Source organism: Lates calcarifer, unplaced genomic scaffold (assembly GCF_001640805.2).
Source record: "Lates calcarifer isolate ASB-BC8 unplaced genomic scaffold, TLL_Latcal_v3 _unitig_5390_quiver_850, whole genome shotgun sequence".
NCBI classification, from domain to species: domain Eukaryota; kingdom Metazoa; phylum Chordata; class Actinopteri; family Centropomidae; genus Lates; species Lates calcarifer.
Window position 1 is genome coordinate 3,155 of NW_026117487.1, and position 22,741 is coordinate 25,895.

The 22,741-nt window shown below is 43.9% G+C and overlaps 2 protein-coding genes across 2 annotated transcripts in view; both read left to right on the forward strand.

Annotated features, from left to right (window-relative positions):
- Positions 1-371: 371 nt before the first annotated feature.
- On the forward strand, positions 372-14,005 carry LOC108874433 (protein Atg16l2-like). Its single transcript, XM_018662883.2, has 20 exons — positions 372-420; positions 1,335-1,425; positions 1,612-1,817; positions 3,653-3,710; positions 3,803-3,881; positions 3,994-4,067; positions 4,144-4,395; positions 4,488-4,553; positions 4,670-4,762; positions 4,850-4,903; positions 4,988-5,093; positions 5,672-5,777; positions 5,858-5,928; positions 6,000-6,071; positions 6,308-6,428; positions 6,511-6,616; positions 7,497-7,649; positions 8,918-8,965; positions 10,109-10,210; positions 10,291-14,005. Exons 1-20 carry the CDS (start codon positions 372-374, stop codon positions 10,382-10,384), a joined length of 2,001 nt encoding a protein of 666 aa, XP_018518399.1. The 3' UTR covers positions 10,385-14,005.
- Positions 14,006-15,416: 1,411 nt separating this feature from the next.
- Positions 15,417-22,741, forward strand: part of arrb1 (arrestin, beta 1) — a 32,268-nt gene continuing 24,943 nt past the window's right edge. The window contains exons 1-4 of the mRNA XM_018662884.2: positions 15,417-15,847; positions 21,735-21,765; positions 21,859-21,919; positions 22,007-22,051. Coding sequence (XP_018518400.1) covers positions 15,828-15,847; positions 21,735-21,765; positions 21,859-21,919; positions 22,007-22,051 — 157 coding nt within the window. The 5' untranslated portion in view covers positions 15,417-15,827. The remainder of the gene's footprint in view (positions 15,848-21,734; positions 21,766-21,858; positions 21,920-22,006; positions 22,052-22,741) is intronic.

The window sequence follows — 22,741 nt, forward strand, 5'->3', positions numbered from 1 at the left end:
GTTTTTTCAGAACTTTACAAATATCTCAAAAATTTATTTCTTTTCAAATTATTTCACCCTCATTATCGTAACATTATGACTTTGTACTTTCAGTCAGATTTTTTTATCTGTTGTTTTTATTTCTCCCTCTTGTAGCTCGGTGTGTCGCCCGGCGTTGCAGAGCGGCGTCTTCAGATGTCGTCCGTCCTGCAGGAGGCGTTTGATTTTGTTTACTCTGAGATGCAGGTAGTCCTGCAGAAAGACGGACAGAGCAGCGGCGCCCCCTCTGGTCACCTGGAGGATGACGGGACGATGTCACTGCTGGAGAAATACTCTGAGATGCTGGTTCAGATGACCCAGAACAAACTGAACCGAATCTGATCCAAGACCAGATGGTACGGAGGCTGAAAGAGGACAAAACTGACTTTGACCTCAGCCTGAGTGACAGACTGCTGCTGCTCATTCATCAACGACTGACAGATTTTCTAAACATCAGTATTAAATTTAAAGCACCTTACATTTTATTTGTGTTTTAACTCACGATCACTGTTTGTACATAAACTGTAGTTTTATGTTTCTTAATAAATGTTTAATGTTTCAGAATTTACTGTTTTTTATTTCAGGCTTAATTTGTTTTCATTTTTAGCTGAACAGAGAAGAAGAGAAAACAACATAGGAACTCTTCAACACTGAGGCATCGGTCAAAGATCATATGATTAACAACCAACACTTAAAAAGTGACTCACCAAATATTCACAAAACCTACACACAAAAAAATACGGCTAACTAAAAACAAAAGAGAAAACTCATGAAATAATTAATGTAAAACAAATATAAAATTTCAGTGGCTTTTGCTTCTGGAAAAAAATATAAGAAAATATACTTAAATTTATTGTTTAACATTTTTTTGATGTCTTGAAAATGTCAGGATAAAACAATAAAACAACATGATGTTTTATAAGATATATCAAATATCACAAAGTATAACAAAATGAAAAATATAATTGAAATAAATCATATCTTCAGTTTTGAAAAGTAATTTTATTTTGTTGGAAATGGTTTTCCATAAACTTTGTTATCACAAAATGCCAGCAATTATTTTAAATGTGTGATTTTTTTCAATGACTAATTAATTAATATGGAGATATGATAAATATTTAACTTAAGTTTTAGGATTTATTTTTTGATTTTATTTTGAATTAAATTATTGTATCAGTTACACCGAACTGACACACAAACTGAAACAAAACAAAAAATCGTTATTTTTCAGTCTAAAACAAACCAAAAAAACACAGAAAGTTAGTTTTAATGACGTTTCCAGGTGTCCCGTGTGCGTTTGTTTTTTCCTCCTTAAGTCAGATCAGGAAACGCGCGAGCGGGCGGAGGTTGGCTGAGACACCGGCAGCTGGCAGCACGAGCCACCAGCCTCCGCCCCGCCCCGTCAGAGTGACGAATCAGAGGAGAAGAAAGTAAAACAACAAACAAACAAACCTCAGAAAACAAACAACAACAACATCAGGAGTGAGGAGACTCTGACATGGCGGCGGTTCGAGGAGCCAGATCCTCGACCCAGAGCCGTCTGTAACATCAGGCCGGGCTGGGAGCGTCTGTCGGCGTGGACTCGGCGTGAAGCGGCCGGGGCTGTGGGGCATCATGGCCGCTGTCACCTCCCGGAGAATCACGACAGATTCAGCCGGAGGGTCAGACCCGAGAGGCCCCGGTCCTGCCTCCGGGGGGATCCGGCAGGTCGGCGGAGACCTGGAAGAGACACATCGTCCGGCAGCTGAAGCACCGAGACCTGAGCCAGCACGCCATGTTCCAGGACCTGATCCGCTTCTGTAAGACCACAAGTTTTATCTGAGCTGCAGCTGGACCGGGTTTTAGTTGACGCCCAGTGTGGTCCAGATTTACAGACAGAGGTCCCGGAACGTTCAGTTTTCTGAACCAAACTCCATTTAAAAATCAGCCTGTTTCAACAGGGGTGAGACTGAGTTATCATTAGGTGTCAGCTGTGAAGTTACAACGGCTGCTAAAAACCGAGATTTTTTGGAATGGAGTTTGGTGCAGAGAAATTCTTCCTGGTTACCTACCTGGTAAAAGAGTTAATAACAAAAACGAAGTTTATCGGGCTCCTGTAAAAGTATTTTTCAATGAGCCAAACTCCATTTAAAAAAGCCTCACATTATTTAACAGCTGTTGGTGATTAGAGATTGAGGTTTTTGTTTCACTTTTCACCTTTTCACCAAGTCAAAACAATAAAGTGATATTTTCTTAGTGGAGTTTGGTTGAGAAACATCCTGAGTTGCATAAATACAATAAAAGACACAGTTAATGCTGTTAAGAAGTAGATATGTAAACTACTATATACTATATGCAGAAAACAGATATTTAAATGGAGTTTGGTTCAGACAGATGCTACCTGGTGTCACACCTAGAAAAACGAGTTCTTCAGTTTAAGTTGAGCCAAATTGAATAAACAGAAATCAAGGCTCAGTTTTAAGATAACAAAAAAGCAGAGGTTTTGTGAATAGAGTTTTGGTTCAGAGACATTCTGCCTGGTTTATAATCTGTTAAAGACTCAAGTCCAGAAAGTTGTATTTACATTAGGACTGTTGGCAAACTATGAAAATTAACTAAATCCAGATGAGCTGGGTTTAGTTTATATGTGATATTTTCCAAACATATCTCAGGAAGCTCCTGTAAAGTTGTTGTTGTTGTTAAAACCAAAGGTCATTAAAAAATGTCATTTTAGTTTATAATTTCTAATCACAAGCCTGAGATTCAGCTGCTCTGAAGTTTGGCTCAAGTCTATAAATCCTACTGTACAGGAGTCCTGTCTGCAGTAGACCTTATTCTACTTTATTCCATTGGACTCATAACCAGGTTCTCTGAACCAAACTCTGTTCAAAAACTCTTTTATTTTATAGTTTTTGTTCACAAGGCTGAGATCAAGTTCAACACTGAAATCACCGTCCAGTGAAAAACTGTATTTTTTGAATGGAGTTTGGTTGAGAGACGCACTACCTGATTACACACCTGTTAAAACACAGTGAAACTTGGATCGACTGTAACTCCAGCTTTAGTTTTCAGATGAACGTTCTGACTTTAGCATCTGTTCACAGTAAACAAGTTCCTTTATTTTGTTGCCGTTCTTGGACAGGAAATGGTCAGAAAATAAACCTCATGTTTTGTTCCACTTCCTCTGAGAGGTGACTCATATGTGACGACCAATCACAGGTCTGCTGCTGCTGCTTCATCATCTGCTCTGATACTGATGGTGTCAGAGAACGTGATGCTGGTGGATCATCACAGAACCACAAACCCTCAGAGAACCAATTTTATTTCCCTGTTCTGCAAAAATTAAAGAGACTTTAGATTAAAAGATGAGAAACCAGGCAGGAATCTTAAAATCGTCTGATTTTGAATGGAGTTTGGTGCAAGGTTCTCTCTGTGGCTGTGAATGGACACCAGTTATTTTTACTTTAATTTTCATCACTTAGAGCTGTAGCTAATGTTAGCCAAGGGTCAGCACAGGTAGAAACCAGGACCAGGACCAGGGCGTGGACAAGGACCAGGATCTTGTCTGGATCTTGGTCTGGATCTTGGTCTGGATCTTGGTCTGGACCTGGATCAGTTCTGACTCCACTGATTCTGTTTCCTGTTTTGTTTGCAGACACTCAGCTGCTGGAGAAAACAAGTCTGGCCAAAGGAATCCTGAGCTGCTCCCTCAGGTAACTCACCTGTACATACACACACACACACAGTTCAGAGTCGGTGTGAACATGTGATGATGCTGTCGGGTGTGTTTGTTTTGTGTATCGAGGCGTCCCTCCCCTGACAGCAGCAGCTCCATCTCCGCTCTGCTCCACCAGAACAGCCAGCTGAAGAAAACTACAGGAGAGGTGAGAGACACTAACACCAGCACCTGAGTCACACCTGGTGACATCATCACTGCATCATGTGATGTCACAAACTCCTCTCAGTCCTCCTCTCTCTTCTTCTGTTGTGTTGTAGCTGGCCTATCAGGTGGTGGAGCTGCAGCAGCAGATCAAGATCAAGGAATGTGTTCTGGAGGAGCAGCATGCCAGGTGAGTCACATACCTGAACCTGCTCACCTGTCAGCTCACCTGTCACCTGTCACCTCACCAGTCTCTGGTTTCTCAGGCTGGCGGAGGAGGAGTGTCGGCTGGCGGGTGCGTTTGATTCCCATCGGGAGCTGCAGGAGCGGGTGGAGCGGGTTCAGGGGAAGAACGGGGTGCTGAAGACGGAGTACGACGCCCTGCTGGAGCGACAGAGGGGGGCGGAGACAAGACTCAGGGAGGAGAAGGTCAGAGGAGGACACCTGGTGGAGGACATGATCCACCTGAAACAGCAGGCTGCCGCCCGCATGAACAGCCGCAACGAGCGCAGGTCCAGGTACCTGAACACACCTGAACACACCTGTTCATCACACCTGAAAGTTGTTCTCGTGTTGTGACGTTAACGTCTCATTTCTTTGTTTCCATCAGAGCTCGTGAAGCGAACCTGCAGAAGGAGCTACAGACGGCTGCCAGGTCAAAGGTCACCATAGACAGGTATGATGCACCTGGTGTTTCAGTACATGATTTGTTGGTTCAGTGTGAAGTTGGTTCATGTTTACAGGTCTGGGCTCTTACTGTGGTCGTTTAATCTCTGGCTGTTTGACTCTCAGCTCCTCCAGCGCTCCGACCTCCAGATCCACGTCCCCAAAGAACGAGAACCAGGACCAGGAGTCCACAGAGCAGAGACACACCAGACTCTTCAGGTCCGACCAGACTCATTATTTAAACTCAGGTCAGTGAACTCGGGAATGTTTGGTCACCAGTTTAGTTTTCTGTTTTCTTGTTTTCAGATCGGCGTCGGCCACGTCCCCGAGGATCCTCTCCTCCATCAGAGAGCTGTTTGAGTGAGTCTTCACGTCCCGTTTTTATTTCAGTGTTTAGACACGTGACTTTAAAAATAACGTGTCTACCTGTGTGTGTGATGTCAGCAGGAAGAGGCGTGGCCACTCGGTCTGCAGCCTGGAGGAGGACCTGACGTGTCCTGTTGGAATCTGTCTGTCAGCCAGAGTCCCGGCCAGAGCCCTGCACGTCCTGGTAAAACACACTGATCTCTGTTAGTTCAGGAAACGTCTGTCGCCCCCTGTGGTGGAGATGAGAACTGCAGGATGTGAAGAGACAGTGTTCCTCTGTGTTTGACAAAGACCTCCTCTGTCTCCCTCTCATTACCCATCATGCCTCTGTGTAAAGCAGCAGCAGGTCGTGTTTTTACGTCACCTCCATGTTCCCTCAGTCTCCTCCTCAGCTGGAACCTGGAACCTCATGACCTTTGACCCGGTTCCTCTGAGAACCTGAACCTCTCAGAACTGTGTGGTTCAAAGTTCCTCTTGTGTTTTTACATCAGTATTAAGTCGAGGATGAAGCAGCTGATACTGATTCCAGGTTGTTTGTTTCCGTTGATTCGATGATTCTCGACCACGAGGACTCACCTGTATCCAGGTGAAGAACACACACACCTGTTCAGGGTTCACAGGTGTGAGACAGGAAACATGATGTGAAGGATGAGGCAGGCAAACTGTTCAAATCATGTTTTTTTATGAGGAGGGAGTTGAAGGATTCACACCTGTCTCACCTGTCTGTATCTCACCTGTGTCACCTGTCTGTCTCTTTCTCAGGACGCCCATGAGCAGGGCATTAACGCGGTGCGGTTCAGTTCCAGTTCAGACCTGTTGGCGACCGGAGGAACGGACCGGGTCATCAAACTGTGGGAGGTCCGAGCAGGTAAACTCACCTCTGCTCACTTTATTACCTGTATCCATTTAAATGATGAGGTGTTGTGACCTCACTGATGATGTCACCAGGCTCACTGACCCACAGAGCGACTCTGGACGGCAGCACCGAGGGTATCACCTGCATCGAGTTCGACCCCACGGTGAGTAAACCCTGCGCCTCAGGTGTTGGTTATTAAAGGACCAGTCTGATGTTTGATTTGTTTGTCTTCAGGGTCTGAGGATCCTCGCGGCGTCTTACGATAAATCGGCTTTGTTGTGGCGACTGGACGACTCTGTTCCCAAGGTAACCATGACGACTTCTCTGATTGATCTCAGTGTCTCACCTGTCTCACATGTCTGTGTCTCACTGAGAGACAGGTCAGTTTTGACAACAACTACTTTTGGACTTATTCTTCTGACTGGAAGGTCCTGTGTCCTGTGTCTCACCTGTCTCACCTGTCTCACCTGTCTCTCAGTGTCTAACCTGTCTGTGTCTCTCCTGTCTCTCAGTGTCTCACCTGTCTCACCTGTCTGTCTCAGCTGACTCTGACAGGTCACATCAGGAAGGTCACAGCAGCACGGTTCAGCAGTTTACCTCATCAGGTGGTGACAGGAAGTGCAGACAGAACCATCAGACTGTGGGACCTGCAGAGAGCTGCCTGTGAGTCACACTGATCAATCACCAATACCTGATCAATACCTGGTTGGTGAGTGTTCACTGAGGTGTGGACCTGTGTGTGCAGGTGTGCAGGTAGTTGAAGTGGCGTCGTACTGCAGCGACCTGGTCTGTTCTGAGAACTGTATCATCAGTGGACACTTCGACTCCAAGATCAGGGTCTGGGACACCAGGTAGCACCTCACCCTGTCATCACCTCACCCTGTCATCACCCAGTCATTTCTCTGCTACACATTCATTTACTGATGTTCACTCATACACTTTCACCACTTCAACATTTAACTCCACTGCTTCACCACTTCATTAATCACTCACTCACTCACTCACTCTGTCCAACTGAACTTCCTTCACCACGTTTATCATTCACCACTTCATCATCAGGCCTGACATCGAGCTTCTGTCAGTTTCTTTCAGTAGAGTCATGAACAGTAGAAACAGCTCATCAGTCGACTCTGTTTTCTATTCAGACTCCACTGCAGGTTACTGTCTCAGAAGAAGCAGTAGAAGCAGTAGAAACAGTAGAAACAGTAGAAGCAGTAGAAACAGTAGAGTCGTCTCTGTGACTGACGGCTTTAATTTAAACCACCTGACACCTCTCATTCATCCTCCCTCCATCTCCACGGTGACTCCTCGTCTTCCTCTGTTACCTAGCAACAGCTCAGCCACAGCACGACCTCCCCCCATCTCCACAGAGTCAGAGTCACACTCCACCATCCACCCTCCCTTCCCCTGATTGGACAGTGACATCGTTCACTGGGCTGTGATTGGTCAGAGTTGAATAATATCATCCTAATGAGGCTTTTTATTTATTTACAGAGGTTTGATCATAAATTCTGATCTAAAATCAATAAAATCAACAGGTGACATCATCATCTGCCTGTTGATTGGTCAGTTCACATCTAAGCTGAAAGCTCTGGATATTTTTATGTGGTTTAATAGGTGAAGGTTCAGGTATTAACCTGAGACACCTTTATTAACTTTTCTGTGAATGAAAAACTCATCAGACGAATAAAGTTGTTAATAAAGTTAATTGAAGTGTTGTGTTGCGTTCAGGGCAGTGAGCTGCGTTCAGGAGCTTCCTGCTCAGGGTAAAGTCACCTCGCTGGACCTCAGCGCCGACCACCGTCAGCTGCTCAGCTGCTGCCGTGACGACTGCCTCCAGCTGGTCGACCTGAGGAGGCGGAGCAACGACCGCATGTGTTTCAGGTAGAAAACATAAGAGTCTGATGAAGTTTGTTGTTGTTGTGGTTGTTGTGGTTGTTGTTGTGGTTGCTGTGGTTGTTGTGGTTGTTGTGGTTGTTGTGGTTGCTGTGGTTGGTTGTGGTTGTTGTAGGTTGTTGTTGTGGTTGTTGTTGTTGTGGTTGTGTGGTTGTTTTTGTTGTGGTTGTGGCTGTTGTGTGGTTGTTGTTGTGGTTGGTGTGGTTGTTTTTGTTGTTTGTGGTTGTTGTTGTGGTTGTGTGGTTGTTGTTGTTGTGGTTGGTGTGGTTGTTTTGTTGTGGTTGTGGTTGTTGTTGTGGTTGGTGTGGTTGTTTTTTGTTGTGTTGTGGTTGTGGTTGTGTTGTGTGGTTGTTGTGGTTGTTGTTGTGGTTGTTGTTGTTGTTGTGGTGTTGTTGTTGGTTGGTTGTGGTTGTGGTTGTTGTTGTGGTTGTTGTTGTGTGGTTGTGGTTGTGGTTGTTTGTTGTGGTTGTTGTTGTTGGTTGTGGTTGTTGTGGTTGTTGTTGTGGTTTGTTTGTTGTTGTGGTTGTTGTTGGTTGGTGTGGTTGTTTTTGTTGTGTTGTTGTTGTGGTTGTGGTTGTGGTTGTTGTTGTGGTTGTTGTGGTTGTGGTTGTTGTTGTTGTTGTGGTTGTTGTGTTGTGTGGTTGTGGTTGGTTGTTGTTGTTGGTTGTGGTTGTTGTGTTGGTTGTTGTGGTTGTTGTTGTGGTTGTTGTGGTTGTTGTTGTTGTTGGTGTGGTGTGGTTGTGTTGTTTGTTGGTGGTTGTTGTGGTTGTTGTTGTGGTTGTTGTTGTGTTGTGTGGTTGTTGTTGTGGTTGGTTGTTGTTGTGTTGTTGTGGTTGTTGTTGTGGTTGTTGTGGTTGTTGTTGTTGTGGTGTGGTTGTTGTTGTTGTGTTTTGTTGGTTGTGGTTGTGTGTTGTTGTTGTTGTGTGGTTGTGTTGTTGGTTGTTGTGGTTGTTGGTTGTGGTGTGTTGTGGTTGTTGTTGTGGTTGTTGTTGTGGTTGCTGTGGTTGTTGTGGTTGTTTTGTGGTTGCTGTGGTTGTTGTGGTTGTTGTTGTGTGTTGTTGTTGTTGTTGTTGTTGTGGTTGGTGTGGTTGTTTTTGTTGTGGTTGTTGTGGTTGTGGTTGTTGTTGTGGTTGTTGTTGTGGTTGTTGTTGTGGTTGTTGTGGTTGTTGTTGTGGTTGATGTGGTTGTTGTTGTGGTTGTTGTTGTTGTTGTGGTTGTTGTGGTGAAGGGACTGACTGTGTCTGTGTCTCCATCAGAGCTGAGGGGTTTAAATGTGGCAGCGACAGCACCAAGGCTGTGATCAGGTGAGTTCTTAACACACACACACTAACAGATGGAGGCAGTGGTATTCCAGCAGCTCCTGGTTAAATCCCTGTTTTTGTCAATGGAGTCTGGTACTGATATATAGAGATGTTTCTGGATCTTCCTCTTTAATAAAAAGCTCTGTCTCTGTAGGAATCCTGTCATAATGTTGTCAGACTCTGAGAAGAACAGTCTGAGTCTGTCAGAGATAAAAACTGAGGTGATCTGGTTTAGTGGTCCAGGTTCATGTTCATTTAAACACTAACTGACTAGAGGAGCAGAGAGTTTCTGTGTATTTAATCGTCTCAGTTTATGATCAGAACATTCCAGCAGAAAACAGAGAGATAAAAATAGAGGAGGATGGACGGAGAGAGAGAGAGAGAGAGAGATGCTGCCTGGTTCATGTTCTGCAGTTTCCATGACGACAGCAGGACCAGGATGCTGTGTGTGTGTTCATCTCTGTGACAGAGACATTAAATACATCAACCTGTTTCTGCACAAACACACACACAGTCTGCGTTCCCTGCTGGGTTCTCTCTCAGGTTCTACACAGAACCGACGAGGCTTCTAACTCTGCTCAGCTGGAACATTACCGTGATCAAACTCACAGGTTCGAACCCCTGACACAGAACAGGTGGTTTGTACCTGTGATTATACAGCTGTTGAGTTTATAAGCAGAGATCCACTGAAACCAAATAAATATGAATTTATTATTTGAAACTTTGTTGTATTGTATTCAGCTTCACTGTTTCACTGTAATTCACCAACTCAAGTCCTGGTTTGCAGGACTCATGACTTGGACTCGGACTCAAGCATTCCCTGAATTCAGACTCAGATGTTGTTTTTTGTAATAGGCCAAAATCTTTTGACCTGATTTATTAATATGACTATTAACAGAAAGGCAGGCAGGTGTGTTCACCTGTCTACCTGTGGATTCATGTGAATCCTGTCAGTGACAGAGACCAGACCGGGACCTGTCACAGTAAATCTTAATATATTGAATATATTGAAGTAAAAGTAACTGCAGATTTCTGTTGGCTGGAGGGCTTTTATTGTGAAGGAGCTGCAGGAAGTGAAGAGAAACATAAGCACATTAGTGGTGTAGAAAGTTAATAACTTTTTTTTTGGACGTTCTTTCTCTTCAGTCCAGACGGTTGTTTTCTGGCGGCTGGATCAGCAGACGGAACCGTTTACGTCTGGAACGCCTCGACCAACAACCTGGAGACCCGCCTCCCTGACAAACACAGGTATAACAATAGTTTTATTCTGTGAATGATGAGATGCTAAATGTTGTACTGTTCCTTTAATAATCCCTCTCTCTCTTTAGTTCGTCCATCAGCGCCGTGTCCTGGTCTCTGTCCGGCGAATACGTCGTCAGCGTGGACAAGAGTAGGCGGGCCGTCCTCTGGAGCGACATCTGAACCGGCCAATCCACGAGGAGGTCACGTTGTCACGGCAACACCACTCACAACACTGATCACAGAGCTGTTGCAGGGAACATTTGGGATTTTTTTAAAAGCTATTTGTTGATTGGACAAAAGGGACAGAACTTCCTGCTTGATGCATTTTTCTTTACCACAACACAGGAAGATTACTGAGGGAAAACACAAACATTCATTAACAAAGGGAAAACCTCGTCTAACATTTACAGCATGTCTCTGTGGACATTTTGTACAAACCTAAAACAACAGGCTGATTTTAGTTTACATGTTTTATTTTTCTGTGTTGTAAGTATGTTGTTGTTGTTGTTGTATGTTATTTTTTTAGGAGGTGCAGACGACCTCACATCCAGGTTTTTGTTTTTGGTGTTAAAGTGTGTGGTGTTCAGGGACTAAAATTAGCGTGGGGTATTCGGGTACTGAAACAAGAGTGGGGGATGTCAGTTGCTGGTTTAATCCTGCGTGTGACCGACGTCCAGACAAAAAGACAAGCAGGTCTGAATATTTATGATGCATTCAGGGACCAGTCAGAGCCCATCAGACTGCAGTGAAACATTTTGCACCTAAACAGGGACTGGAACTTCGCCTTCCAGTCCAGTCAGCTGTTGACTTTACATTCTTGTCCGTCCACCTTCTCTCCAAGAACAGAAACAGGGTTTGTTGTTGTCCTGGTTCTTCTGAAATCCACCACCATCTCCTTGGTCTTGGTGACAGGAACAGGTGATTACTCCCACAGCAAAGAGGTCCACCAGGTCTCCAGTCCACTGCTGAGACACCCCACAACTACAGAGTCATCTGAAAACTTGTGCAAAGAAATAAAATCAGTGAATCAGTCAATGAAAATATTTTTTTTCCCGTATACTACTCCAGGTCTCAGTCCACCCATGGAGCTGACTTTCTGTCCGGTTCATTTTTGATATCAACCTGATGAAGACAGTTTGGCTCAGACAGCTGAGTCTGAGGAGGTTGGACTTGAGGTGGATCAAAGGTTTCAGATGTGGACTCCCCATCAGAGTTGTGTGGACAGTCTGAGGTGTAGAGTGTGAAGAGGTCTGTGGTCTGTCCATCAAGTCGAGCAGAGTTTTGTTAGAGAAGAAATCGAAGAACATGATTGTCACAGAGCTGCAGGGTTTGTCCAGATGAAGCAGGTAGACTAAGGTTTCATGAAGAACTTGTTGATCAGAGGATGATGGACAGCTGCTTTACAAACTGATTCAGAGTCAGGTTGCTCTCTTCAGACAGGCTTTTGAAATGCCTAAAGTTTCCTTCACAAAGGTTTTAAATGTTGATGTAACATTAGTTATAAAACATTTATGTAAAAATCTCCAGTCTTCTTGTCAAATTCAGACGATCCATTCAGTCCCGTCCGGTCTGCTCATCCAGGACTGGGTCATGTTTAATGATTAGTTCATCATTTTTTGAGGAATTATTGTGTGATATACACCGATCAGCCAGAACATTAAAACCACCTGTAGGTCCCCCTTGACCTCTGGGGTTGTCCTGTGGATCCTTTGGGTCCTCTGTGGTGTGGGGTGGGTGGTCTCCATGGATCTGGCTTGTTCTGGATCATCCCACAGATGCTGGATCTGATTGGGATCTGGGGAGTTTGGAGTCCAGGTCAACACCTTGGACTCTTGTTGCTCAAGACATTTTTGAGCAGGCTTGGTGGTGTAGTGGGTTTGTCTTCCTGCTGGGGGAGGACCCTGTTGCCATGGGGGGGGGGGGGGGGTCAACAACAGTGTTTAGGTGTCAAAGTAAAATCCAATGAATGAAGGAGCCGAGGTTTCCCAGCAGAACATGGATTCTAACCAGATTATCAGTGTTATTCACTTCACCCGTCAGTGGTTTAATGTTGATCGGTGTAAATGTCACTTGGTAAATAATTCTGAGCCTCATCATCCCCACTGGGTTTTATTGATCTGCCTCAAATGTTCAGACTGAACAGGTTTCAGTGTAAGAGAAAACAGTTGTTCAGAAACAACCCGAGGAACAAATCAAAGAGTTTGGATCTGTATCCTGACACCGAGGAGTCAGAGTGAGGAGTTTCCTGCAGCTCTCTGCGCTGGATTTACATTTAAAAGGCGTCTGCATTAATCCTCTGTTTGGCCTCTCAGCTTTGAAGAGTGAAGTCAGCGGCTTCAAAGAGAAAAGTCGACGGCCGGAGGCTGTGATGGAGTCTGAGCACACACAGAGAGATTTACATCCTGTTAGATCAGCTGCTGAAACATCCAGAGCAGCTGATTTCATCGGTGTCAAACTCAGACTCTGTCGTTCAGTTAAAGTGTCGACGTTTCCTCTTCAGAGCTTCTGTTCATTTTCTGAACAAATCACGTCGCTGCCTTCTCACCTGAGAGACGAGCTGAGCGTCACTTTAAAAACGTTAAATATCAATGTTTACAGTCGTCTGATTTATTGATTTATTGATCATTTTTATCAACATGTTTCTGTTGTTTTTATTTATCTTCAGGTCTGAGGCTCCTGATGGTGAAAGGGAAACATTCTGTTCTTTGTCTTTATTTATTTACTCTCTTTGGCCTTAATGTACAACCAAAATCAGAAAAACAAAGTGTCTTCGTTTGTCCTAAAGAAAACTGAGGAAGAGATAGGAATTTAATAACTGAGTAAACAGCCTGAATAAAATAAAAAAAGAAAAAAAAGGGAAACATGCAGTTTGTCTGATGGAAGCAACACAAATAATTCATTGTTAAAGGTGTTTATATTTGTACGGAAGTACCACTATAATGATGCACAAATAGAGTTAATTAAATTATAAAATTAAGTAAATAAATAAAACCTGAGAGCCACAACATCATGAAAAAATCAATAAGAAATATGAAATAAAACCTGTTTTAAGATTTTGTCCAGATATTCAGTTTCATTCAGACATTTCTGATCAGACTGTGGTTTCCACTGAACCCAGTGAATCTGGATCAATGTATAAACTCAGGTTCAATGAAAACATCAAAGAATAACTCTCTAACTTTGAACCTGGCTCTTATTTTACATGTTTTTGGGTATAAATGATTGACAGGGACAGAAATATTTGGAATCGGTGCAGTATTGATCAACAACAGTGAACAGCTGCTGCAGTGTAATCCAATGGATGGTCGTCCACGTCAGAGTCCGTCCACTACAGTTCTTGTTTTTGTCTCTGACAGACTCAGATTGTTATTCTGTGTCTGACAACATGATGACAGAATTCCTACAGAGACAGAGCTTTTTATTAAAGAGTCAGATCCTTTTAGTTTAACCAGAAACATCTCTATATATCTCTACCAGACTCCATAGAGAAAAACAGGGATTTAACCAGGAGCTGCTGGAATACCACTGCCTCCATCTGTTAGTGTGTCTGTGTTACTGTGTGACTTTCAGTGGTGGAAGAAGTAATCAGTTACTTTACTGAAGTAAAAGTACCACAGGTCAGTCTCATATGAAAACAATTTGATAAATCAGACAGCTTCATGTGGCTGTGATTGAGTTTCCTTTCGCTTCCTTCACAGCAAAAAAAGACAGTTTGATAGAAAATATCTGACTCTGACTTTCTCTGTTCTGTTTTTCCTCTGCTGCTGTAACTTTCTAATAAACTCTATCTCTTCTAACGTCTGTCCTTTGTCCTGTTGTCTCCTCGCTCGTCTCTGATCTCGGGGCGTTTTTCTCGTGACGAACTGTTGAAGTCTCGTCTGCGAGTTTTAAAAATAAAGCGATGATGGTGGTGATGATGATGATGAGGAAGAGAAGCTTCGGCGCTGGAGGCTGTTTCATGCTGAGGTCATTAATGAGGAAACAGGAAACAGCTGCTGCCTCTGACCTGACCCACCGCCGACCCTCAGAAACTGATCCACCACAGAGACCAGGACCAGGATCAACAGCACAATCCTGATCACCCTGGATTTTGTTTCGCAGGCTGAATCCAAACCTCCACCCTCTGGACCTTTTGCCAGTACAACAGAAAAAAATCCTAATTATTCAGCCTCATCATGTTGTTCTGTTCATAAAATGACCTTGACATGGTTTTGCCATGGATTATGGGTCATTTAATGAGCTAGCAAACCCTCTGAAAGTCATACAAAGTCCACCTGAAGTCCCTTGGAAACTTTGTGGATTTGGACAGACTTCAGGACTCATGGCCTTCCCGAGAACACAGTCTGAGAGTCTGGATGTTTGTATTCAGTCTTCGTGGATGTTACTGGATCCTGCAGACACAACTCAGGGCTAAAAACAGCCATTTGTGTCAACGGTCCCCAACTATTGGGCCACGGACTGGTACCAGGCTGCACAGAAAGAACAAAAATGTATTTAGTGAATCCCCCCCCCCCAACACACGATTTCTGATCGGAAATATTGATCATGTTTAATATTTATCGATCGTCTTCAGAGCAGATCAGGGAGGGTAAGATCAGTCTGAACACACCTCACACCACAGGAGAATCTGACAAGATCATCTTTACAACCATCAGATAATCAGACCTGAGGACTCCGATCAGGAGACTCGGACTGGTTATCTTGTAGTGTGAACCTGCTTTACATGACACTGGTCGGTGGTGCACAAAATGTTGGTGGCCGCCATATTTACGTTGCCCTGCTGCAAAGCTCATGACTACAGGAGAGGGTTGGACCGTAGATACTGGTAAATCCAACCCTGAGGCCCTGAGATCCTTAACCTCCTTCACTTGGGACAGAAACTCCCCCCCAGCCCGAGAGAAACATTACTGTTTCCAGTCAGAACCACAGCCTCAGACTTGGAGGTAAAGGCTTTTTTTGTGAAACTGATTTTATTTGATTTCAGTAATGTTCCATAATATTTTGGCACTATAAATCTTCCATACAGCTGTGTTAAACTCTGGTCTGTTTCCCTCTGCAGGTTTTCTTCTGCTTTTTGAGGCAGGTTGACGTCTGATGTTTGGAGAATTTGTGACATTTCGAGGTAAAATGTAAATGAATGTTTCTATTTATTTCCTCAAGGACGGACAGACGGACAGATGGAGGGATGACGGAGGTCAGAGTCCAGCTGTGAGCTTGATGTTAATGTCACAGGCAGAAATAAAATCTGTCCTCTGGGTGTTTCATTTTTTAACACATTGTACTGCTAATGAGTCTGACAGCAGGGAGAGAGAGAGAGAGAGAGAGAGAGAGAGAGAGGCAGTGAGGGAGGTAGAGAAGGAGGGAGGAGGGTGAGTTGAAGAGGAGGAGCAGAGTGGTGGATTCAGTCAGTCGCTCAGTGGATCGGAGCTCAGATGGAGGTTTGTTCTTGTGCTGAGGAGAATCTGACGGTATGACGACGACTTCCTGAGAGAGAGAGAGAGAGAGACATCCTCCCCTCAGTTTCCACGGTGACGGCATCCCTCCATCCTCCTCTACCTCCTCCTCCTCCTCCTCCTCCATTATCTCTCCGTCCGGCTGCTGTCGGCTCGTCGGCGTCATCAGGATGGGAGATAAAGGAACCAGGTAAGAATAAGTGTGTGTGTGTGTGTGTGTGTGTGTGTGTGTGTGTGTGTCAGTAACACACCCTGATGAGTGCGAGTGTGTGTTTTTATACTGAGCGCTGCTGTTTGTGTTTCATGGTTCCTTCATGTCGTCCTGCTGCTGGTTACAGATACAGAGGAGGTGTGTGTGTGTGTGTGTGTGTGTGTGTGTGTTGTTGTAACATTATGTAACGTTCTGTCAGAACCTCGAGCAGTGTGTGTGTGTGTGTGTGTGTGTGTGTGTGTGAGTGATGTCTCTGATGGTTTCCTCTTCTCTTTTTTAAGGGATTTTTGTGCATTTCTGGCCTTTATTTTGATAGTGCGACAGACAGGAAACATAGGGCTGGGGGGGGGGGGGGGGGCACATGCAGGGTTGAGACAGTTACTCAAAAAATGTAATCAATTACTCATTATTTGTTAGTAGTTTGCAGGTAATGAAGTTATTTGACCTGAGTTCTGCTGCAGGTTCTTCAGACGAGTCAGATGTTCCTGACAGATGTACCACAGTGTGATCGCTGACGTGTTGTCAGTGTGTGTTACCTCCTCTCTCATTACACCAAATAATCTAAACTACAACACACAACTCAACAAAACCAAGCTGACTCAACCTGAAACAACCAGAGTGCAGAGTCCAGAGAGTCCAGTGATCACACTGGTGCTTACCTTCAGTCTGACTCCTCTGACGGTCCCTCTGGTCCAGGTCCTTCTAGTCCAGGTCCCTCTGGTCCAGGTCCTTCTGGTCCAGCTCCTTTTAGGCTGTCTGACACAAAAGAGGACAATCCAGACCAGGGGTCCTAGATCTCACTGAGACTCGAAGTTCGACCGAACTTTGGAGACCAAAAACAGCTGCGATCAAATTCTCATAGTGTAACGACACATAAATACAAACCAAACAGGTTTTTCTAACTTGAGTTTGAATTTTCACTCTTTATGTTTTTGGGTCGTCACTGAAGAAATCCAGAGAGGAACCAGAGAAACTGCAGAACTTCATTCAGAATCCTCCTGTTTTTAAGTTTCCTTCAGTTTCACAGAGATCCAGTGATAGGTGTCTGAACGTCCATGATACTCTGACAACAGGAGCTGATAACAGAGAGTTCAGCTGCTGTTAATGGAGACAGATACAGACTGAAAATACAAACACACTGAGCTGTTTATCTTGTGTTTAGTGCTTTTATTTCCCAGTTTGACCCAGTGTCACTCTGACAGATAGCGACCTGTAAACCTCTGCTGTCCAACACAGTCATAATAAAACTGTTTTTAACGGTGCAGAGGTTCTTGAAGCAGTTGTGGTTCCACACAGAACCGGACTCGGACCACAGAACATGGATTTCTCTGCTCTGTAGTGGATGTCCTCTTGTATCTGAGCGCTGAGTGTGTTTCTGTGTTTGCAGGCTGAATGATCCGAGTGTGTTGTGTCAGGAGAATATTAATGAGTTGAGTGTGATCAGTGGGACATACAGAGCAGCTCAGACTCTGTCAGCTGACCACGTTTCTACTGAAACTCAACCAGCAGCTCAAATATTTAAACCAGCGTCTGTTCAGTCGAACCTCATTTAACAAGTGAGTGCTTCTTAGTGAGGAGGCGCAGCATTAGTTTCATTTCTCACAGGTCAGTGTTCCTATCCTGACTTCAGACAGGAAACGCTCCTTAAATAACCTCTCCTAACTTTAGGACAAGTGTTAATCTTAACTCTGACTTTCCCTCCACCAGGTGGAGTCTGATGTCAAACCACGTGTTGCCATCTGACGACCAAACCCTCGTTAGTAGATCCAGGCTAACCCCAGGCCGTGATCCTGCAGTTAGCCCGGCAGCTTTGGAGAGGCCGACCCAGGTCACATGGTCTGTGTCGGCCATCTTAGTCCCACTTTCTCTCTCCACAGTTGACCTTGTTCAGATGTTACCAATATCTCTAACTCATCTGTCGTCAGGTTTCTGTGGAGAAATCTAACGGGTTACAGAAAAACCTCCGAGAAATGAGAGGAGAAAAGTGGAGTTGGTTGCTATGGTAACAGATAGACGAGATGAAGACTGATGTTGGATTTAGTGTTCCGGATTTCCTGACCTGAGATCAGGGAGGATTCATAAAGTTAGTCAGGATCTGATTCTGTCGTTCCTCTGATTCGGTCTCTGTTGAACATCTTTATTTAAATATCTGATTTTCAGTTTAACTGTCAAACCTGCTGCTGCTCGTTTGGTGTTCATCATCTCAGAACAGCGAAGGACCAGGGCGTCCTCAGTCTGAGTGAGTCCCTCCCTTCCTGTCATCTCTGTACTGATGGTATCATCAGAACTATTTAGAACACCCTGGTCTAACAGTCTCTGGCCTCAGTGACGTTGTACATCAGATCTTTCTGTTGGATATTTAACCACAGATTATCAGGAATGAATGTGTAATCATCAGCTCGTGTTCATTTTATATATTGTCTTAAAGCCTTTTTATGTCTTGAATAAAACACTTTGATTTGTCCTGTTGTCAAAAGGTGCTGCACTAATAAACCTGTCAACAGTGTTTGGATCAGCAGCTCACTGAGTTATGGTGCAGCTGAGCTGTGCCAGGCTTTAACAGTAATTAGAGCAATTCTGGGTTTAATCCTGAGTTTGACAGGGAGCCAGCGTAGTGCGGCAGCAGAGCGATGGTTCTGAGGAGTCCGAACTCTGATCATGCAGCAGGATTTTAAACTGTGAACATGCTGCAGCTTCTCTGTGTCTTGGTTTAGACGAGCTCTGAGCTCTGAGCTGTATCTGTCTTTAAGACATAAGAAGGCGCCGAGTTCACCAGGGTTTCATTAGTAAATATAATTGGACTGAATAACTGAGTTAAAGGAGCTAACATTAGCATTAGCAGCTGTTTACTCACCAGTCTAGAAGAAACATCGTTAGTTCAGCATCAAACTTCAATCCTTTACTGTAGATCTGCTTTATTTCTACTTTATTCTTTGTATTTTTCTTCTTTTCTTATACTGAAGTTAGCATACTAACCGGCTAGCCCTGCTAGTCTTGTCACTTTCCGATAGCAACTCACTGTAGCCTCCCGACTGTCCTGAAGAAGTAGCTCTGCTCAGAGGATGTGTTCTAACCTCTTGTAAACACAATGATGACCATCACCACCTCCAGGCAAGAAAACATGATTGGCTGCAGAGAAAACTTTTCCTTTAAGATGTTTCCAGAATACGCCTTAGGTTTCTAGAAAGCAGTTTTGGATTAGAAGTCACTCTGTTTCTGTTTGTCCTCCTGACAACGAAGACGACATCTGTAACACATCAGTTCGTCCACTGGACGAGATATCTCCCTCGTTTCCTAAGGTTTAACAGTTTAACAGTGGACAGTAAAGTTGGTCGTTCCTCCATTTTGTTTCAGGCTGAAACATCTCAACAATTATTGATTGGACTGTGATAAGGTTTGGTTCAGACGTTCATGTTCCATGTGTCCAAAACTTTGGTTTGGACCCTACAGAACTAATGATGTTCCCATCTGCCTTAGTTGGACTCTGGTTACTGCTGACTATCTGCTGATAACTAAGATGGTGAACATGATGCACAGCATGCTAGCTTATGTTGCTGTTAGCATTTAGCTCAAAGCACCACCCTGAAACAGCCTGAGCTGTTAGTGTGGCTGCAGCTTTTCTTGATCTGGATCGAGGGTGGAGGACTGAGACAGGAAACGTGTTACAAACCACAGGCGCTAAGTTTAACTCGGGAACAATAAATCAGATGCTGTGATGAGTGATAGCTCTATTTCTAACAACAATTCAGGGATATGAAATATTTCACAGCTTTTATTTTGGTGGAAAAGGGTAGAAACCAGTAGAAACCAGCTCTAAGATCAGACCCCGGTGTCAGTGTGAGTCTCTCTGCTGTACTCTGAGTATCAGGGGAGTCTTCAGTCTTCAGTCGTCTCCTGCTACAGCAAGCTGACACAACAATCAGTTATTGATCAGTCAGTCAGTGTTCCCTCTCTGTCAGAGCGTCCTGATCGATCAGACGAGCAGAGGCTGAACACAGGAGCTCTGCAGCTACAAAAACCACTTCACCTGCACAATCTCTTGTTCTGTCAGTCAGTTGATTCACTGCTGGGAGGTTTCCAGTCTTTACAATGAGAGGAACAGAGGCAGCAGTGTTTCTGTGCAGGATTCAGGAGTCAATTCTACGTTTTCATGGGAATTTATTACAGAAAAAGCTCATAAAAGTCCTTCTTCTTGAGGGAGTGGGTTCTATATGATGGTGGCTCCCACTGATTTCTCCCCAGCCCCCGTGTGATCTAGTTTTTATCAGTAAAACTTCAGTGTTTAGTTTCATGTCCGCTCAGTACTTTGAGGCTCCAGCTGCTGCCATCTTTGTTGTGTACAGTTACCATGGTTACATGTGCTGTTTACCTGTCGGTATCAAACTAGCATAGAGTCTGTGTTGCTGGTACAATTTGATCCTGGTCTTTTCTGGTTCCTGGTCTTTGTTTAGTTTCTAGTCTTGTCTAATTTCTGGTCTTTGTCTAGTTCCTGGCCTTGTTTAATTCCTAGTCTTGTCTAGTTTCTGGTTTCTGTCTGGGTCCTGGTCCTGACAGGCCCTACCAGGAGATTTTGAGGTGATGATTGTTGGATTAATTAAATCTGATACAGTGGATGGTGTTTTTCAGGACTGGGTTCTGGTGGCCTTGTGGTCTGACAGGATCTCACTCTTTCAGCTTGGTCTCATCAGGACAGAATCGGTTCTTTCCCCTGTAACTTCAGCTCTAACTGCTGAGCTGCTGTTCTGTCTGAATGAATCTTTAATCTGGTTTACAGTCGTTCTCTCACCATCTCTTCCTCGGTCTCTCTGACTCTGGTTGGGCTCCGGCCAGTGAAGCTAAGAGCCTGTGAGAGAATCAGAGTCATTACTGAAAATACAAGATGATCACATGAGCCACAGCTGCAGAGGATCATTATCTTGTCAGGTTTTGGTGAATGTGCATGTATATGAGTATGAATGTCAGGAAACAGGATGTATTTCTCTGAATGACTTTACTGTGCTTTCATTGTGTTTATTTTATTTTCATTTTTTAATGAACTGATTCAGTCACTGAAACCCACAGATCCTCAGTTCACTGAGAGAAAACTCAGGTTTAATCGTCATCATACAGATTATTGCTGTTTTGACGAGGCTGCAGAGTTGCTCTGTGTTAAAATTTAACTGGACTAATTGCTGAGACGACGGCGAGCAGATCGCGTGCTGAGAGGAGTTCCCAGGAGTCCTGGTGGTTTCCGATAAAACGGCATCCTGATGCTGCTGATGGATGAAGGTCCATTCAGGAGGAAGCTGAAAGCTAATGGAGCCACAGCAGCTAATTTATGACAACATTAACACAGAGGAGGGAGGAGGGGGTAACACTGTCAGACAGCATTAGACAGAGACTCAGAGAGAGGAAGCTGCTACTGATTATAGTGAGGATGATGATGGTGGTGACTGACAGAAGGACTTCCCCACAGGAAACCTGATCCCAGAGTCCAGTGTGAGGACGAGACCTGTTTGGACATTCAGCAAAAATCAGGATTTTTTTAAAGATGCCACATTTGGAAAATGAAGACATTTATGGAAAATTAAAGACAGACTTAAGAAGAGAATATTTTTTTTATAGCTCAGGCACCTACTGCCCAATCAGAAGCCAAAAGTTTCCATCGCCAGGCTGTGATGTAATTATAATCCTAACAATAACAGTAAAGTACCAATCTGTGTGATAAGTGAAGAAATAAGTCATACATTTAAAACAGCTGCTCTGATGTAACATACAGGAAACTCATTTGCAGATATTTCTGCACTGAAGAAGAAACAACAGGAAACACCTCCTCTGCAAAGGTCGACAGTTTCACTGACCTGCTTCTATATCTGTTTGTTTTCAGAGTGTTTAAGAAAGCCAGTCCCAATGGAAAGGTGAGTCCTGAGGTTCTTCATGTTCAAACCCTGGTTCTTATGAAAGTTTGTGGACCCCTGATTCTGATTGGCTATTTGTTGTTCCTCCCTCAGCTCACAGTCTATCTGGGGAAGAGAGACTTTGTGGATCACGTGGACCTAGTGGAACCTGTTGGTGAGATCAGTTTTTACTCTTTTCTAGTTAGTTCAGTTTGTTGTGTCAAAGAGTGAGAAAATAATAAAGTTTTGTTTTTTCCTACAGATGGCGTCGTCCTGATCGACCCCGAGTACCTGAAGGAGAGAAAAGGTGAGAAAACTGAAGCTCCAACCTGTTTATATTAAAACAGGAGGTTAAAACAGGGAACTTCCTGAGCTCTTCCCCGTGCTACATTAGTCTGGGGTGGAGATGGAGGTGGAGGTGACCTCTTCCTGGCTGCTGACTCAGAAAACTGCTCTAATTTCTTGCTTTTAGATGAAAATGCAGCTTTTAACTCAGGAGACCACGGCTCTCACCAACAGACTGAACAACAAGGCCATCGATTCTGCCTTAAACTGTTTTTCTTGATATTCATCCAAGACGTAGTTCAATATTAGATGACATGAGTTCCCACAAGGCAACATCCCCTCCTAATACCAAAGAGAAAATCTCTAAAACTAAAATTGTTTGGATTGGATACAGTTTCTGTTTGCTGTATTTCCAAACATGAGGGAATCTTCTTCCAACACTTAGCAATGAAATTAAAAAAGAGAAACTGAGCTTCATATATTTCAAGTAGTCAGATTTAACTATATATTGGCCTTTAAAATACTCACCATGAGTTTTGTACAACATAAATAAAAATAAAAATGGCCTCTTCATCCTCAGCCTCAATCTCCTTCAGAGTCCCTGAAGGTTCAACACTTCCTAATCCTTTACTACATTTATTTATTCATATGATCCTGATTGGTCCCATAATCCAAAAACACAACCTTAGCTGTCACTTTTATGCTGATGACG

Excerpts from the sequence above, each read along its gene's own strand:
- LOC108874433 (XM_018662883.2), top strand. The coding sequence starts at position 372 with ATGGTACGGAGGCTGAAAGAGGACAAAACTGACTTTGACCTCAGCCTG. Across the intron at positions 3,882-3,993 it reads TGAAGAAAACTACAGGAGAG|CTGGCCTATCAGGTGGTGGA; the intron begins GTGAGAGACACT and ends GTTGTGTTGTAG. Across the intron at positions 4,763-4,849 it reads AGACACACCAGACTCTTCAG|ATCGGCGTCGGCCACGTCCC; the intron begins GTCCGACCAGAC and ends TCTTGTTTTCAG.